This window comes from Mus pahari, chromosome X (genome assembly GCF_900095145.1).
Source record: "Mus pahari chromosome X, PAHARI_EIJ_v1.1, whole genome shotgun sequence".
Classification (NCBI taxonomy): Eukaryota; Metazoa; Chordata; class Mammalia; order Rodentia; family Muridae; genus Mus; species Mus pahari.
Window position 1 is genome coordinate 64021874 of NC_034613.1, and position 12046 is coordinate 64033919.

The 12046-nt window shown below is 34.8% G+C and overlaps 1 protein-coding gene across 3 annotated transcripts in view; it reads left to right on the top strand.

Annotated features, from left to right (window-relative positions):
* Brcc3 (BRCA1/BRCA2-containing complex subunit 3) overlaps window positions 1–12030 on the top strand; it is a 37248-nt gene extending 25218 nt beyond the window's left edge. The window contains exons 9-12 of one of the 3 annotated variants that reach the window (XM_029534073.1): window positions 6281–6412; window positions 6929–6972; window positions 8769–8942; window positions 10448–12030. In XM_029534073.1, the coding sequence (XP_029389933.1) occupies window positions 6281–6412; window positions 6929–6972; window positions 8769–8920 (328 nt within the window). In that variant the 3' untranslated portion in view covers window positions 8921–8942; window positions 10448–12030. Of the gene's footprint in view, window positions 1–6280; window positions 6413–6928; window positions 6973–8768; window positions 9482–10447 lie in introns of those variants that run through there. The other 2 variants (XM_029534074.1, XM_029534072.1) reach the window with 2 other exon arrangements.
* The last annotated feature ends 16 nt before the right edge of the window (window positions 12031–12046 follow it).

Consider the following 12046-nt stretch of genomic DNA (forward strand, 5'->3'; position numbering starts at 1 on the left):
TATCCATTCCTCTGTTGAAGGACATATGGGTTCTTTCCAGCTTCTGGCTATTATAAATATGGCTGCTATGAACATAGTGGAGCATTTGTCCTTATTACATGTTGAATCATCTTCTGGGTATATGCCCAGGAGCTGTATAGCTGAGTCCTTGGGTAGTACTATGTCCAATTTTCTGAGGAACCACAAGACTGATTTCCAGAGTGGTTGTACCAGCTTGCAATCCCACCAGCAATGTAGGAGTGTTCTTTCTCCACATCCTCGCCAGCATCTGCTGTCACCTGAGTTTTTGAATTTAGCCATTCTGACTGGTGTGAGGTGGAATCTCAGGGTCATTTTGATTTGCATTTCCCTGATGGCTAAGGATATTGAACATTTCTTTAGGTGCTTCTCAGAATTTCAATATTCCTTAGTTGAAAATTCTTTATTTAGCTCTGTACCCCATTTCTAATAGGGTATTCTCCACTAAACCCATTTGTTTCTGGGCTTTTATTTGGAGGGGGGGGGACTATTAGTGACTGCGTCTATTTCTTTAGGGGTTATAGGTCTGTTTAGATGGTTTATTTGATTCTGTTTTAACTTTGGCCCCATTTTTAATAGGGTATTCTCCACTAAACCCATTTGTTCTTGGGCTTTTATTTTTTTTGGGGGGGGGCTATTAGTGACTGCGTCTATTTCTTTAGGGGTTATGGGTCTGTTTAGATGGTTTATTTGATTCTGTTTTAACTTTGGCATCTGGTATGTGTCTAGAAAATTGTCCATTTCATCCAAATTTTCCAATATAGTTGAGTATAAACTTCTGTAGTAGGATCTGATGATGTTTTTTTTTTATTTCCACGGTTTCCATTGTTATGTCTCCCTTTTCATTTCTTATTTTATTAATTTGGATACTGTCTCTATGTACTCTGGTTAGTCTGGTTAAGGGTTTTTCTATCTTGTTGATTTCTCAAAGAACCAACTTCTGGTTTGGTTTATTCTTTGTATAGTTCTTTTTGTTTCTACTTGGTTGATTTCAGCCCTGAGTTGGATTATTTCCTGCCATCTACTCCTCTTGGGTAAATTTGCTTCTTTTTGTTCTAGAGCTTTCAGGTGTGCTATCAAGCTGCTAGTGTAAGCTCTCTCCAGTTTCTTTTGTAGGCACTTACAGCTATGAGTTTTCCTCTTAACACTGCTTTCATTGTGTCCCATAAGTTTGGGTATGATGTGTCTTCATTTTCATTAAATTCTAAAAAGTCTTTCATTTATTTCTTGCTTGACCAAATTATCATTGAGTAGAGCATTGTTCAACTTCCATTTGCATGTAGGCTTTCTGTTGTTTTTGTTGTTATGCCTTAGTGTGTGGTGATCTGATAAGGTGTGTGGGATTATTTCAATCTTCTTGTATTTGTTGAGGCCTGTTTTGTGACCAATTATATGGTCAATTTTGGAGAAGGTACCATAAGGTGCTGGAAGGAAGGTATATTATTTTGCTTTAGGATGAAATGTTCTATAAATATCTGTTAGATCCACTTGGTTCATAACTTCTGTTATTTTCATTGTGACTCTGTTTAGTTTCTGCTTTTGTGATCTGTCCATTACTGAGAGTGTGGTGTTGAAGTCTCCCACTATTATATCGTGGGGTGTGATGTGTGCTTTGAGCTTTAGTAAAGTTTCTTTTATGACTGTGGGTTCCCTTGCATTTGAAGCAAAGGTGTTCAGAATTGAGAGTTCATCTTGGTAGATTTTTCCTTTGACCAGTATTAAGTGTCCTTCCTTATCCTTCTTGATAACTTTTGGTTGAAAATCGATTTTATTCGATATTAGAATGGCTACTCCAGCTTGTTTCTTGGGACCATTTGCTTGGAATATTGTTTTCCACCCTTTTACTCTGAGGTAGTCTGTCTTTGTCACTGAGGTGCATTTCCTGTATGCAGCAAAACGTTGGTTCCTGTTTATGTATCCGGTCTGTTAGTATATGGTTTATTTTAATTGGGAAATTGAATCCATTGATATTAAGAGATATTAAGGACAAGTGACTGTTGCTTCTGTTATTTTTGTTGTTAGAGGTGGAATAATGTTTATGTGGCTATCTTCTTTTGGGTTTGTTGAAAGATTACTTTCTGGCTTTTTCTAGGGTATAGTTTCTCTCCTTGTTTTGATATTTTCCATCTATTATCCTTTGTAGGGCTGGATTTGTGGAAAGATATTGTGTAAATTTGTTTTTGTCATGGAATATCTTGGTTTATCCATCTATGGTAATTGAGAATTTTGCTGAGTATAGTAGTCTAGGCTGGCATTTATGTTCTCTTAGTTTCTGTGTGACATCTGCCCAGAATCTTCTAGTTTTCATAGTCTCTGGTAAGAAGTCTGGTGTAATTCTGATATGTCTGCCTTTATATGCTACTTGACCTTTTTCCCTTACTGCTTTTAATATTCTTTCTTTGTTTTGTACATTTGTGGTTTTGACTATTATGCGACAGGAGGAATTTCTTTTCTGGTCCAGTCTATTTGGAGTTCTGTAGGCTTCTTGAATGTTCATGGGCATCTCTTTCTTTAGGTTTGGGAAGTTTTCTTCTATAAGTTTGTTAAAGATATTTACTGGCCCTTTAAGTTGGGAATCTTCAATCTCTTCTATACCTATTATCCTGAGGTTTGGTCTTCTCATTGTGTCCTGGATTTCCTGGATGTTTTGGGTTAGGATCTTTTTGCATTCTGCATTTTCTCTGGCTGTTGAGTCAATGTTTTCTATGGTATCTTCTGCACCTGATATTCTCTCTTCTATCTCTTGTATTCTGTTGGTGATGCTTGCATCTATGACTCCTGATCTCTTTCCTAGGTTTTCTGTCTCTAGGGTTGTCTCCCTTTGTGATATCTTTATTGTTTCTATTTCCATTTTTAAATTTTGGATGGTTTTGTTCAATTATTTTACCTGTTTTGTTGTGTTTTCCTGTAGTTCTTTAAGGGATAGTTGTGTTTCTTCTTTAAGGGCTTCTAGCTGTTTACCTGTGTTCTTTTGTATTTCTTTAAGGGAGCTATTTATGTCTTTCTTAAAGTTCTCTGTCATCATCTTGAAAAGTGATTTTAGAGCTGAGGCTTGCTTTTCCATTGTGATGGTGTATCTATGACTTGCTTTGGTGGAAGAATTGTGTTCTGATGATGCCAAGTAATCTTGGTTTCTGTTGCTTATGTTCTGTTGCTTATGTTGTTGGTTTATTTCTTTTTTGTTTATTGCTATAAATATGTATTTGTGTATGGTGTGTTATACACATGCAGATCAGAGTACAAATTTTGGAAGTCAGTTCTCTTGTTCTACTGTACTTTCAATAGGTTAAATTAAGTTCTCAGAGTTTCATGACAAGTACTTTTACATTCTGAATCATCTCTCAAGCCCTAATCTATATTGTTTTTTGTTTTTGTTTTTTTTCGAGACAGGGTTTCTCTGTGTCGCCCTGGCTGTCCTGGAACTCACTCTGTAGACCAGGCTGGCCTGGAACTCAGAAATCCGCCTGCCTCTGCCTCCCAAGTGCTGGGATTAAAGACATGCGCCACCATGCCTGGCCACCTAATCTATATTTTAATGTGCTTGGATTTTTGTTTTATTTTCAGACAGGGTCTTAAATAGATTATTTTCTGCAACTCTTTACCTGCATCTGTACCAAAGTAGTTTTTAGAATATATTTATTTGTTGGTTCGTTTAGTTTTTCATAATCTTGGCTGTCCTGGAACTTGCTCTGTAGATGAAGCTGACCTTAGACTCAGAGATCCTGAGTTTTTGCCTCCTGAGTGCTAGGATTAAAGGCATGTACCACCATACCTAGCTTTAAAAAATAGTTATTACATGCATGTACATCTGTGTGTTTTTCCATGTACATGTGTATGATTTGTGGAGGTGTGCTGTGGAATGGTACACATGTCAAACTCATGTATCACATGTCAAGAACTTATTCGAGTTCTACTTTTCGGAACTCTTTTCTCTTTTCTCTTCTTCTTCTTCTTCTTCTTCTTCTTCTTCTTCTTCTTCTTCTTCTTCTTCTTCTTCTTCTTCTTCTCTCTCTCTCTCTCTCTCTCTCTCTCTCTCTCTCTCTCTCCCTCTCCCTCTCTCTCTCATATGAGCATGAGGTGATATCTGTCCAGTGGTTATCACATTTCTCATGTATAGCATGAAGTTTTGATTTAAGAAACATGAAATGTTGCTGATCTCTGCTTTTCAGCTTAAATCTCCTTAAGCTTGTGGGTTAAAATTGATGGTGGAGTTAAATTAATTCTTTATTTAAGGCTACTATGTGTTTCAATCTATTTATATATGCCCATATAATTACAAAACCTGTTCATTAAGGTCATATGTAAAGCCCTATCATGTACTTTTCTCTGCCTCAAATTAAAAGAGTGATCACTGGGCTCAACTCATCATCTACTCATTGTTTCTTTCCAGAACATAATTTATTTGAAATTACTTTTGTATTCATACTTAATAGGTATTTTTTTCTTTATATTTTATTATATGGAATATTTTTGTTAGGGTGAAAGGGTTTTAGTGGCTTCTATATACTCTCTGGTAGAACTACCAGATTACTTTGTATTCAGTTAGGAATTGGGATAATTTAAGGTTAAGCTACTACTCCCTATGAGCATAGTTCAAATTTCGTTGCTAGTATGTTTACCATTATATGCCTGAGAACAGTTTTTTACCACTTTAAACCACAAGTTTGTTTGTTTTTTTAAGATTTATTTATTTTATGTATATTAGTACACTGTAGCTATCTTCAGACACCCCAGAAGAGGGCATCAGATCCCATTACAAATGGTTTGTGAGCCACCATGTGGTTGCTGGGAATTGAACTCAGGACCTGTGGAAGAGCAGACAGTGCTCTTAACCGCTGAGCCATCTCTCCAGCCCGGCCTGAGAAGAGTTTACAAGTCTTCTCTACTCTTGCATGTCCTTGGTTACAATTTTGTCATCCTGGACTCATTAGTACTTTTGAAAACTTTATATAATTTTCCTCATTTAGAATCATTTCTTTCTGGCACAGCTGGCTCTGACTATGAAGTTCATCTCAGATATTTTTCCCTCTTTATTTGTTGGCCCTGCTATTATTTATTGTCTTGGTAGTTCTCCAGTAATTTCTGTCAGACAGTTTTTACTTTCAGTGAATTTTAATTGTTTTCAATAGGAAGACTGATGTAACAACTAGTTCATTATCAGATGCACAATCTATGTCATAGGATTTCAGAATCTATGTCATAGGATTTATATAGCTTTGGTTTTTCCTTGTTTCTAGGATTAGAGTTTGGGTCAACTGACAGAAACTCAGCAGTTTCTTCTATGAATGTACAGAAATATATGTTCAAATGTGGTATACCATTTCTGCTTACGAAGTCAGAAAATTTAGTTGGAAGCCTTGTTAACTTAACTAAGAATAGAAGACTGACTTCTGTGTTTCTGGACCCATCATTAATAATAATCACTGTGTTTTACTCCTAAAAGTCTTCTGCAAAGGCCACTATTGTGTTTTGTTTCATGAACAGTTCCCTGATTATGTGAATATGGAGAAGTGAAGGATAGTTGTAATTCCCTGTTATGTATGTTTCATTTATGTCATAATATGGGACCTAAAGACACTTTGATGGGTAAGATTAAAAAGCAGAGATCTAGATCTTATTAAGCTTTACCACTACCATGTACCCATGACTTTCACAATGTATAAGGCCCCCAGCCTGGATCCTCCACTCACCCACTGTTATGTAAAGTTTAAGAATATTATGAGTGAGTAATACATACAGGTGCCTTGATTGGACTTAGAACAAGCCTGTCTGTGTCTTTCACTCTAGCATGAAATGGAAATATGTGTAATATCTTACCTAGTTTTATCCACAGAAGAGAATAAAAATTGAGATGTGCTAGTAAATTTTGTGAATAATTCCATCTACAAAATGAATCTGATGGAGTCACTGAAGAATCTTCATTGGAATCAATTTATTCAGTTTACTGACTAATGTATTAGTTATTGCTTCTTTCATCTGTATAGTTGACCATACTGACATTGAGTTCCCAAAGGTTTCTTTTAAATTTTCAGAAATGGATTCAAATTCTCAAAGGGACTAGAGAATATTGAGTGTACAAATAGACTTCTAATTTGCTCTCCAGAAAAGCCTAATTTGAACTCTGTCCACTTACAAATTCAATCACATAATAAATTTTAGTAATAATTAATCTTTGAAGCACTTTATATTCCAATGTCTTAGTTAAAGTATAAAGAACTTATAATTAAAGGATAAAATATGAGCTAAACTGTTTGTCTTGCAGGTATGAGAGAATTGAAATCCCAATCCATATTGTACCTCATATCACTATTGGGAAAGTATGCCTTGAATCTGCAGTAGAGCTGCCAAAGATCCTGTGTCAGGAAGAACAGGATGCATATAGAAGGATTCACAGGTAATAGCTTTTACTATTTCTCTTGTCAATTCAGTGAAGCCCCTTTATCTTTAACAGCTCATCAGTTTCTGAGTCCTCTTTCTACCTGACTGGGAGAGAGCTTCACAACAACCTCAAATCATGTTTCTCACACTATATTATAATGATCTGTTTAACATTGCTATCTTGCCTCTGATATTTGAATCCTTCAAGAGAAAACACCTCCTTTTCTGATTGTGAAAGTAAAATAAATCACATCCTAGTACTCCTATTGCCAAGTACTGGGCCTTGTCTATTAAATTCATAGTGTATCAAGACCTTCAGTGAGAAATAGTAATTTCATAGTCATGTCTTTGAGTCATCTTTTGAATTTTTGAATAAAATCATATCCCCCAAGTAAATTTAAAATGAACAAGGTGAGATCTCAAATCATTATGTTCATCTAATCCAATGGGCAAATGTCTGATATAGGTTATGATTTTATTGTACACCTTTGTTTTTGTTTCATTGCTAACCTAAAGTACCTTATCCCTTTAGCCTTACACATCTGGACTCAGTGACCAAGATCCATAATGGCTCAGGTAAGATTTTTCTTTTCTTTTCTGGAGTATGTGAAGTGATCTTTGTAGAAACAATTATAGTTTATCTTGGAGTTTCCTTTCTAAAAACTGTAACTAATCTTGCTCCTTACATTTCCTTGGAAACCTATAGACCCTTATAGACTATAAATGTGGCCTTATGATAAGACAGAAAGAGGGAAAGTGGATGGGGGTGGGGGTGAAGAGGGGAACCTGATCTGCTATTGGGCGAGGGAAAACTAGAAAGGATATTTTATAGATTAGCTCAGTGGTGTCTTGTTATATGCTTACACACTACTTCTTAAGGAATCCAAGTTTCCATAGATTTCTATAGCTCAATAACTTCCAGAAATTTTAGTAATGTGCCTTTAAGAACTGATTTCAACCTCCAACCTATTCTAGTAAGAATTGAAAGAGATAGGCAGGTATAGGAAGGGAATACATCAGGCAGGAATTTTTCCATGTGAATAAATAGAGAAGGGGAAAAAAACTCAGTATAGTATATATACCAAGTTACTTTCCTCAACATACAGATATTTCCAGCTATACCTACTGTTCAGCTAACCTGGATTTCCCTATTTAATGACTAAACTAGGTATTGCATGTATGTAGTGTAAGCACTTGAGAGGCAGAAGCAGGAGAACTGCAATAAGTTTGAGGGCAACCTAGTCTATATAGAGAATTCCAGGATAAAATCTGGCTACTGAGTGAGACCCAGACTTTAAAAAAAAAAAGTAACACTAAAATAAACAATAACAACAACAACAAAACATGGATAAGTAAGAAATATGAGGAAGAGTGGAATCTTTTTTATTAATTAATTAATTAATTAATTTTGAGGCAGGGTCTCTCTATGTAGCCTTTGCTATCCTGGAACTCACTATATAGACCAGGCTGGTCTCAAGTTTATAGAGATCTGCCAGTTTCTGCCTCATGATTGCTGGGTTTAAACACATGTACCACAACAACCAATGGAAAGATTTCTGATATGATTGGTTAGGCAACTGCTTTGGGAAGAAAAGAAGGGAATCATGGCTTGGTATATTCCATCATTTCTATCGGGATAAAAATTGACAATGAATTGAAATTGGTAAAATATAGTATACAAACATTCTCTAAAATCACAATTATTTAAAAATAGACTAATAGCTCAAAAGTAGACAAACAGATCAGTGGACCTGGACAATGCTTAGAAACAGGCCTATGTATATGAAAGAATTCATATTTATTTAAAAATTTTTAATTAGTGAAAGCTACGTTAGATACTAAATATTCATTTATTTGTTCATCTGAAACAAAACAAACAAACAAAAAAACATTTAAGTACCTACTCCCTGCTAGATAGCCTTCTAGGCACAACAAGGCTATAGTGCTGAACAAAAGAGACAAGCTTAACTTGCATAGACTTAATTTTGTTTCCATTTGAGGAGACAGTAGAGTCCTACTGGAGAGTGCTTTCTGAGCCCTTTAACTTGAAGAAATGAAGAGCTAGCCATCTTTCTCCTTTCTTAAAATGAATTTTATGTTTTTACATATATTTCTATTTGGCTTATAGATCTAAGGTTTCAGAATATATGTCTGCTTTGTTCAGCTCTTCTCTTCCCCCACCCCCACCCCCAGTTGACTACTGAAAAATCATTTACCAGTCCTACTTATTGTACTTTAGAAACTTGTTCCCCCCCCCCAGCCCTTTTGTTCTGTGCCCACAACTGAGGCACTGTTAGTAGTATAGTAGGAACATCCCAGTGAATAGTACTTTTCCAGTTATCTCATCTGTTTTTTTTTCTTTTTTATTGGAGTATTTACCAAGAATTTGTGCAGTCAGATGTCAGCAATCAGTGGGCCTCTACTGCAGTGGTTGGAGGACAGATTGGAACAAAACCAGCAGCATTTACAGGAGTTGCAACAAGAAAAGGAAGAACTTATGGAAGAGCTGTCTTCCCTAGAATAAAGCAGAAGAACAACAAAAAAATGTGGTAATATTTTTTCAGTTTCTGTGCTGAATATGGTCTAAAACTATACACAATTCCTATATAGGCAAATAATACAGTAGCACTCTTTATATCCCAACAAGTAGTTTGATGTATATAAAAACAGAAAACCTTTTCTTAAAATATCCCCAAAGCTTATAGAATTCTCCTACCTGTAACTACTTTAAAAAGAAAACATGCAGGATGACTTAAGCAGACTATGAAAGGTATTTTGTAAGGGACATAGGAGGTACAGTAGCAAGGAGTATCTGGGAATAAAATATCTGAAAGGTTTAATTTAAGTTTTATACACACACACACACACACACACACACACACTAGAATGTCAATGTGTACCCCTAAATATTCTGGAACTCACTCTGTATACCTTACTAAACTGCCTCACTAAGCTGCTCCCAAACTCACAGAGATCTACCTGCCTGACTCTGTAGTGTTGGGATTAAAGGCATGTGTTACTTACCGTGCCTGACATTAAATGTTTATTCTCAATAAAAATAAAAACATAAGCTTTTTTTTCTCAAAAAAAATAAAAAGCATAAGCTTTTTTTTTTTTTTGAGACAGTGTCTTATTATGTAGCCTAACTGGTTTGGAACTCACAGAAGTCTACTTTCCTCTGTTTCCCAAATGGTGGGGCTAAAGATGTGTAACAGTAATATAAACTTAGAATATAAAGTCTTTGTTTTTGTTTTCAGATATAGCCATGCTATATAATACGATAAAGGAAGAGTAGCACTTGACATTTCTATTTTATAGCTTGATGTTTCTGCTAGGCAAGTGAATCCCAAGTACTATAGAGTTAATGTAAAAACATGCAGGTAGCTCATCATCACCCATCTCTGTTGATTATACTCACTTAAAATCATGTAGCATGACTTCCTTCTTGATCTCTAAACATGTATTATGAGATACCTAAATTTGAATCTATGTGCATGCCTTTTTAAGCAAGCAAGTGATCTCTAGCTTATTTGAATCTAAAGCAAATTCTTACTGATCTTAAGAATTGAATTATAATATGACCATGATTTTTTTTAGAAATATTAGGATTTAGGTTGTAATAGAAATCATGCTTTAAAAAAATGTGATGATCATAGCATTCCTTCATAGGTAACCACTAATTCTAAATGTGCCTAAATGAAAGAGAGTTGAGCCTGTTGCATCCTGGGAACTAAAGTGGGAACTGGAAAAAGGGTGAAAAGAAAGAAAACAGATAGTAAGAGTCCCCAGCACAGTGATATTTGTAATTTTGGCTTGTCACCTTATTTTTTCCTAGATTATTGTTTTTCAGTTTCCAGAACTGCTTGCATCAGAATTGCAAAGAGTGCAAACTCAGTCTTTGAGGCTAGAACCTAAAAATCTACATGACCCACTTAGCTGATTCTGAGGCATACTTATATTTGAAAACAAATATTCTTAGGGCATATGGAATGTAAATGTATTTTAATTCTCTCCTACCACAATTATTATTTCTTCATTTTCTTTTTTATAGGGCAGATGAAAATGCCTGGCATATAATTTATTAAATTAAATCAATTTTGAAAAAGATAAAGTTGAAGGGCCTACATTATATAACTTCAAGACTTATTATAAAGCTACTATGATAATCAAGATACTATGATTTTTGCAGAAGAATCAATGCAATAGGAAAGAAAATTCAGAAATAAGCCCACAATAATATGCTTAAGTAATTTTGAAAAAGTACAAATGTGATTCAAGGAAGAAAAAACAGTCATTTCAACAAATTGAACCTCCACAAGCCAACAAAGTATATTCTAAAAGTACCTCCAAATATATCATGCATTTAAATGTACTATGGAAAACCTAGAAAAATATTCAAGAAAAATTTTCAGGAGTTAAGTACTTAATATTCAACTCAAAAGCACAATTTCACAAGAAAACAAAGTAGATCTATTGGACTTCAAAATTAAAGCTTTCTATTCTGCAAAACTACTAAGAGAAAACCATGTAATATCTGATCAGTGAAAAGATATACTTAAAACTCAAAAATAAACAATACCAGTGGAAAATGAAAAAAAAGATATAAACATTGTCACTACAGTGGGTAGATAGATGGCAAGTAATTATGTGCATATATATTGAATCTCATACATCATTGAGGAATGCAACTTAAAACTACAGCATGGTGTGGCATATACTCATCAAGACTGCTATAGAAAAAGATAGTGAAAATACCAAATACTGATGAGGATGCAAACTAGATTTCTCATACACCAATGACAGGAATATAAAAATACAGCTACTGGGTAGAAGAGTTTGGATATTTTTTTAAGTTAAATATACACTTAACATGACCCAGCAATAATACTGCCTTGGCACAAAAACTTTTTCAAATTTTTTCTTGGAAGTTTTATCTGTGATAGCTGCAAAGTAGAAATAACCCATATACTCTGCAGTGAGTAAATGGCTTAACAAACCATTCTTACTATAGACTACTACTATGTAGTGGAAAGGAACATACTGCTAATATGGTGAGCCTTGGGCAGTTACAGTAAATGAAAAAATGCTAGTCTTAAAAGAGCACTTACTGTATAGTTGCATTTCTAGAGCTTTGTTTAAATGTCAGAATTAATGACAAGAACAGATTAATGATTTCCAGAGTCAGGGAATAGACATTGTATAGCATATGTGTGAATAGACATTGTATAGCATATGTGTTCTTACTACAGTGTGACATAAAAGTTAATTTAGCCTGATGAAACAGTTTTGTACCTTAAATTTAGTGTTTAATATATAAGTCTGTTCTGTGCTAACATTTTTTAGATTTACATACATACAAATTAATACATGTAAAAATCTAGAAGTGAGTAGGAATTAAGATTCCACTTTATGAAATAATTAGAGTGATATATGAGCCATATTTAGTGCCACATGCCTATAATCCCAGTGCACAGGAGGCTGAGGCAGAAACATTTCAAGTTTAGAGATATTCTGAGCTATATAGTTCACAGCCGGTTGGACTACAGTGTGAGACCTTGCTTCAGAAAAAAAGGGCAAGGAGGGTAGGTGATAAAAAGAAAACCTGGAAATGGGGATAAAATGATTTGATTTTTTTTTTTTTTTTTTTTTT